The 6,177-nt window shown below is 30.3% G+C and overlaps 2 protein-coding genes across 4 annotated transcripts in view; one reads left to right on the top strand and one right to left on the bottom strand.

Moving 5' to 3' along the window:
- Positions 1–4,359, bottom strand: part of LOC123014520 (cAMP-dependent protein kinase type I regulatory subunit) — a 22,954-nt gene extending 18,595 nt beyond the window's left edge. Inside the window, exon 1 of one of the 2 annotated variants that reach the window (XM_044413676.1) lies at positions 4,036–4,359. In XM_044413676.1, the coding sequence (XP_044269611.1) occupies positions 4,036–4,200 (165 nt within the window). In that variant the 5' untranslated portion in view covers positions 4,201–4,359. Of the gene's footprint in view, positions 1–882; positions 983–4,035 lie in introns of those variants that run through there. The other variant, XM_044413678.1, reaches the window with a different exon arrangement.
- Positions 4,360–4,554: 195 nt separating this feature from the next.
- LOC123014414 (DNA replication ATP-dependent helicase/nuclease DNA2) overlaps positions 4,555–6,177 on the top strand; it is a 6,000-nt gene continuing 4,377 nt past the window's right edge. For both annotated transcript variants that reach the window (XM_044413525.1, XM_044413524.1), the window contains exons 1-4: positions 4,555–4,692; positions 4,739–4,889; positions 4,948–5,260; positions 5,311–5,559. In XM_044413525.1, the coding sequence (XP_044269460.1) occupies positions 4,669–4,692; positions 4,739–4,889; positions 4,948–5,260; positions 5,311–5,559 (737 nt within the window). In that variant the 5' untranslated portion in view covers positions 4,555–4,668. The remainder of the gene's footprint in view (positions 4,693–4,738; positions 4,890–4,947; positions 5,261–5,310; positions 5,560–6,177) is intronic.

Genomic DNA, 6,177 nt, shown 5'->3' with positions numbered 1-6,177 from the left:
TTTTTTTTCAATAGAATTCCAACTTAATTTCCGTACAAAATAATTCCTGTAATTCCAAATTATTTGCTATAGTTTCAAGAAATTCAACGAATTATGAAAAAACATCGTAAAAATTTCAGAATTTCACAAATAGTTTCAGTAATTCCAAAAAAATTCCAATAATCCATCGTAATTTTATTGGTTTCAGTATAATTTCAAATTAATTCAAACGTATTTTCCGTAATTCCGTAAAGAAAAAGAAAAGACATTATTACACCAGTAACTCCGAAATAATTCCAATAATTCCAAGCAATTTTGCTTAAATTCTGCTCTGGGTGCGAGTTCTGAAACACCCCTGTATAATATTCAAAAAAAAAAAGTTACTAAAACGTGACAATTATAACGAATAATTGGCAGCATTGCTAAATGACACTWAAAACACTAGAATTCTAGATTATTGTCACTTCTGCCAACACTACGGCAAATTGTTACCAAAATAGGGTTTGATATTTTTGTTTTGAGTAAATAAAAAATAAACATTAAAGAATTTGAAAAATTGCACTTTTTTATTTACAGTGTTCCAGTGACACTTTCCCCGCCTTTTTTTACCAACTTTTAATTGCAATTTTGGTTACCTAACACAAAAATAGTTGAAACACCCTGTAATTGCCCATTTTTTTTCCTTGCACGTGCCCTTTGGGCCTTATCCCCCCCGAAAACATCAATACCAGAATGCGCAAGTCCTAGAATAATGCCTCCGACCTCCGACACTTTCCTTCTTATTATTTATCCCTTAAAAGGACGATAATTGATGAAAAATCGCTTCAAGAGTGTCCTTTGTAAAGGATAAAAATTCGATTCGTTCGGTCGCTGATAAATGTCAAGTAGTAAATGTGAACTTACCACTGACAATGTCAACATCATCGCAGAAGAGGGATGATGTCGTTTTACACGACCTTGGCCACGATAAACCCACAAACGTGCTTTCAGCAACACCGACTGTGCCCGAATGCAGGTCGCTAGGAGACGTGCGCTCCGTCAGAATCCTTTCGTGACGTCATCAGGATAACATTTTAAAGGGGTGTGGTGAGGGGTGGAACCACTATAGATCATTGTTTCAGGAGCGATTAATAAACAAAAGAAAAATCTGAGGGTTTTTTTTTTGGTGGCAGTTCCGGTTTCTGATTTATTTTTACAAAAATTTTAATTGAAAATTAATTAATTGATTTCAAAAAAAACTGTTTTATTTTTCGTATGTTGAGATACTATAGTCACGTGACTTATGGCAAGCAATTTTTTTTTAATTCCTCTTTTTTTGGACAACTTTTGCTTGATTTTAATAACTTACATTATATGAAGGTACAGTAAAGTATTTTAATTGAATAAGCACTAAAACACAAACATTATTAAATTTAGATTATACAGGGTGTTAAAAAAAGATTGTAAAACATTTCAAGTATGGAACAAAACAAACAAAAAACTCTTAAATGTTTATTTTGGTCCATACTAATTCCTACTGAAATATTTTACAATCTTTTTTCAACCGCCTGTAGACAGTATTAATGGCTTAAATCTAGATATCTTCTTTTATAAATTTTACTCTAAAACTCATCTATTTCTTTTGTTTATAGACTTTATATTATTATATTAGTTATTATTATATGATTATTCTTCTTGTCATTAATATTATTTACACAAAAGAAAAATAAAAAAATTGAAAAAAAATCGCTTCTCTTTAGAACTTTAGTGAATCGATTTCAAGAAAATATTTTGAATTTCATAAAAGTTCAATACCTTGAGTAGTTTCGTTAGCGCTTAAAAAAATTATGAACCAAAAATATAACTACAAAAAAAATGATTTATTTCAAAAACAAAAACAGAATTATAAACGTGTTTCAGTAAAAAAATTACGAGTCATCACATTTTAGGATTTGTTTACTTTAGAACTTATTGGAGGAAAGGACTTAATTTAATGTTCTCGCCTTTCTAAGTTGAAGTTCAAATTTCAAAAATTTTATTTAACCAAGGACAGTTGAGTTCTTATGAAACAAAGTTTTTTCTTCAATTATCTAATAAAGATTTTTATATTTCTCAGCATCAATTCATATTTTATCTTGAAATTTTGAAAAAAATAAAAATCCTACAATAAAATTTTTAAATTTTCAGCAAGATTTTGATGTAAATAATACATAAATTAAAAAGGCCACGTGTTATGTTTTTTATTTCCAAATTATGATAACAGTTTTATTAGATGTTTTTGAGTCTCTTACAAATTTTATTTTACATTACAATAATTTGCAAAATTAAAATTTTATAATGTTCAAAAACATATTAACATAAATAAAAAATCTAGGGAAACAAACTTATAACATCTTGAAAAACCACTGTTAAAATGTTGAGTAAAAACTGCATAACTTATCTCTAAAAAATTAGTGTACGAATAAAATTCAGATAATCATTTGATTATTTGGAAAACTCAAAATCTCCTAAAATTTGATTTTACAAATAAACTAAAATGCTGAGATAATTAAAAACAAAATTGGGACGATTTGTGCTTTTTATAATGAAAAGAAAAATTATTAATTACAAAAATCTTAATTTAAATATACTACTCCAAATAATTAAAGGAACAAAAAAATTTCCCAATTTTTTTGATGATTTTTTCATCGAAAAATGGTCGTATCTAGATTTTTAAAAATTATTTTACAATCTTTTGTTTAACACCCTGTATAACAGTATTACTAGCTTAGATATAGATATCTTCTTTTATAAATTTTACTCTAATCAGAAAAAGTCAAACAAAATTGAAAAAAAAAATTCGTTATGAAAGAAAGCAATTTTTTCAATTGTTATTTAATAAGAATTTTTATATTTTTCGGCATCAATTCATATTTTATTTCGAAATTTACAAAAGAGTAAAAATTATACAGGGTGTACCGTCTAAACCCCACATTAAAAGTATTGGGAGTTCAAATAATCATATTTATTTGAAAATTGGTACATAGCCATAATCCATTAAGTCCTCCTAAATGAAAATATTTTCAAGATGGCGGCACTTCCGGCTACACCGGAAGTAGGTTTCAACTTTCTTATTTTAAATGGAAAGCTATATTTTTTACTGCGTTTTTGGATTAATCGGGTTATTCTAAGGGAGTTTTCATCAGCTTTCCCCAAATTTAGCTGTTTTTGAAATATTTGGAGTTTTTCAAAATTTTTTGGATCTGCACCTTCCACTTTAAAAATCGGTAACTCTGTTATTTTTTAAAATTTTGAATTTGTTTTTTGGCATTTAAAAGAGAAAGCTTACATCTTTCTTCTGGTGTTTTTAAATTTTGAAAAAAAAATTAACAACCCTAAAATTTTAAGTTTACTTTTGTAATAATTCAAACACTCATAATTTTTATTTTACTAAAGAAGAGAATTTAATTCTCCATTTATTAAAGAACCAAAAATATTAAATAGAAAAATTTAAATACATTGAAATAGCGGCGCAGTAGTCAATTTACTTGACACCACACGACCTAATTTGTACTGTCCACACAATTTAATAGTTTGATTCAATAAATTCATGTCACGTATAATCCCAAATACCAAATTCCACAAAAGCAGATGAAACATAAATAATTCGAAATACTCTCACGTAAACCCAGCATTGGAACAAAATAAAACTCACAAAATTTGCAATGATTCGAAAATAAACAAAACAAGAAAGACCCCAAATACCATTCAAACTGGAACATAAACAACTTCAAAGAGAGCAAACCACACGAAAAATTCGCGCATTCAACCATCAAATTGAGGTCGTTTTTGACTCATAAACCGTAAAAATAGCAATTAGAAATGTCAATTTGGCACAAAAGTCACAATTTCAGTAATGCCAACTTAATTTCAAACTCACAGCCTACCTTGATTATCAAATAAACAAACATGTGTCAAGCAAACAGCCCGTTATTTAGCCGCCTTGGGGGCGAATATTGGGGCGATTGTCGAGCTGAGGGGCCAGATGGGCCCCCCTAGCCGAAAACTAGGGTTAAAACAACGCAAAATGGTACTCACCCGTTCCAATTTTTGAAAATGTTCCCGTAAAAATGCGATGGGATTGGCTGGACGGTTTACACATAATTGAACAATACAATCTTTAAGAATTTGTTGGATATTGTGAGTTTGAACATAAGCTTCACATTCACGCAGTGATTGTTCTTCGTCAACATTCGCTGCCATTTTTTCACACACTTGAATTAATTTACGGACAAAACGGACTTAATAGTCTTACAATTGCACTTCACGGAGCTTTTTAAAACGGTGGTAATATTAATAAAAAGAACAGAACGTGAGATGACAGTTGCTGCTATTTTTATTTTGGTTTCTTTTCTAGAGATGGACGTGGTGGGCAAAACAGGAAACTGTCAACAATGGCGGCAATCCCCACTAAATTGTGAGATTTATTATTAAAGTTTTATAACAAAAACGCGCCAATAGTATTTCTTTTTGCATCATTTATGAATAATTAAAAAAACTTAAATTTCTAATGCAATTTTACGCAAATAATTTAACAACGTTGTAGGTAAAAGAGAAAACTTTCAGAAGTTGAGCTGACTGTTACTAGATGACACCACTGAAGTGTGACATAACCTCAAATTTTTACAACAAAAACGCGCCAATAGTGATTTTTTTAGATTCTTTAAAATAATGAAAAAAGCGAAAGTTTTTAATGTAATTGTGGCATTTAATCTAATAACGTCTTACTAGCATTTTTTAGGGCCTTAAACACAACTCGAAAATTTCGGATTTTTTCGCAAAATGCCCAAAAGGCTCAACGACTGAAAATTGTGTAAAGACTGAACCCCGGTCACCTGAAGTGTCGCCAAGTTGCAAACGAAGGAAAATCACCGAAAACAGCAACCCCTTTGGTATTATTAAAATTTTTAAATTTCCCCTAAAAAAATGCTTAAAAATCACCATTTTTAGGCGTAAATGTGATTAAAACCGAGCCCTTGTCTCAAATTTGTGACTGTGGGGGTAATTTCAAAGTTGCCACACCTGAAAAATGCTTCAAACCGTCCAATTCCATGAAAACACCAACTCCGAAGAAAAATGGGGGCTTGTCCGGGTCAAAGAGGAGAACCACACCGAAAAAACTGTTTGAAAAGTCGCCGAGGAAGTTGGAGGAGTTTAATGTACAAATTTTGGAGGATTTTGTCAAAGTGTCTCCGAGCACCTCAAACAAAAAAATCATAATAAGAGATACTCCAACCAAAAAGCACTCGCCCAGTACATCTCGGTATTTCTCCGTTTTTTTGCTACTTTTTATCAGTTAAAAAATATCACTAGGTTTTCCCCCGCTCAAAAACGCAACGAGAACACCCCTCGCAAGTCGGGGGTCCCCCAAACTCGACTAAATTTCACCGATGATTCAATGGAAGACTTCGGTGAGTTTTTTGACGATTTAATGGCCCAGAATTTGGATTTAGGGGAACCCCAACACTGCAAAATCGTCCAAGTGACACTCCAGGGTGCCAAAATCGTCCTAAGTTTAAAATCGAATCAAAAAACTGGATTTTGTCACGTTGAGGAATTTTGGTAAGAAAATTGTAATAACTTTTTACGTTAGTCATATGTCAAAAGTAAAATCTTTTTTTTTTTTCCAAACATCAATTTTATTTGTCGGAATCAGTCAAAAAAATATGACAGCAAGATCATTAAATGTAAAACGGGCCTTAGTTATTGTCCCCGATGTTCGTGTCATTTTGACGTTTTGGAGGTTTGAAAATGTCAAATTTGACTTCAAAGCCTGCTTTAAATTAGAGTTCATTTTCAGGTGATGTCAAAAATTTCCTTTTTTGTGATGATTTAAGAATTTGAAACGAGTTTCTCTCTTAACTTTTAACTTTTTTATTATCTCTAAGAATTTTTTTTCCTTGCACACTGTTGAGATTTTTTACTAATAAATCAGTGTTATCAATTTTTTTTTTGTCACCATGATTTAGAATGATCGATTTTATTACAAAATACTTTTTAAGTCAGTCATATGTCAAAAATAATGTCATTTTGACAAGATATTGACAGCATTACATTTTTTTTTGGAAAATTTTGTTTTTTTTCTTTTCTTGATCTTGAAATTTGAGACTGTTTCAGAGTTTTTTAATTAAAATCTGAAAACATTTGAGAAAATAACAGAAAAATATTTTAGATTTCTAA

This window comes from Tribolium madens, unplaced genomic scaffold (genome assembly GCF_015345945.1).
Source record: "Tribolium madens isolate multiple individuals breed KSU strain unplaced genomic scaffold, Tmad_KSU_1.1 Scaffold_97;HRSCAF=244;Tcas5.2_LG3a, whole genome shotgun sequence".
In the NCBI taxonomy this organism is placed as follows: Eukaryota; Metazoa; Arthropoda; class Insecta; order Coleoptera; family Tenebrionidae; genus Tribolium; species Tribolium madens.
The sequence above is the reverse complement of the archived record's forward strand: the minus strand, read 5'-3'. Positions and strand labels throughout refer to the sequence as shown.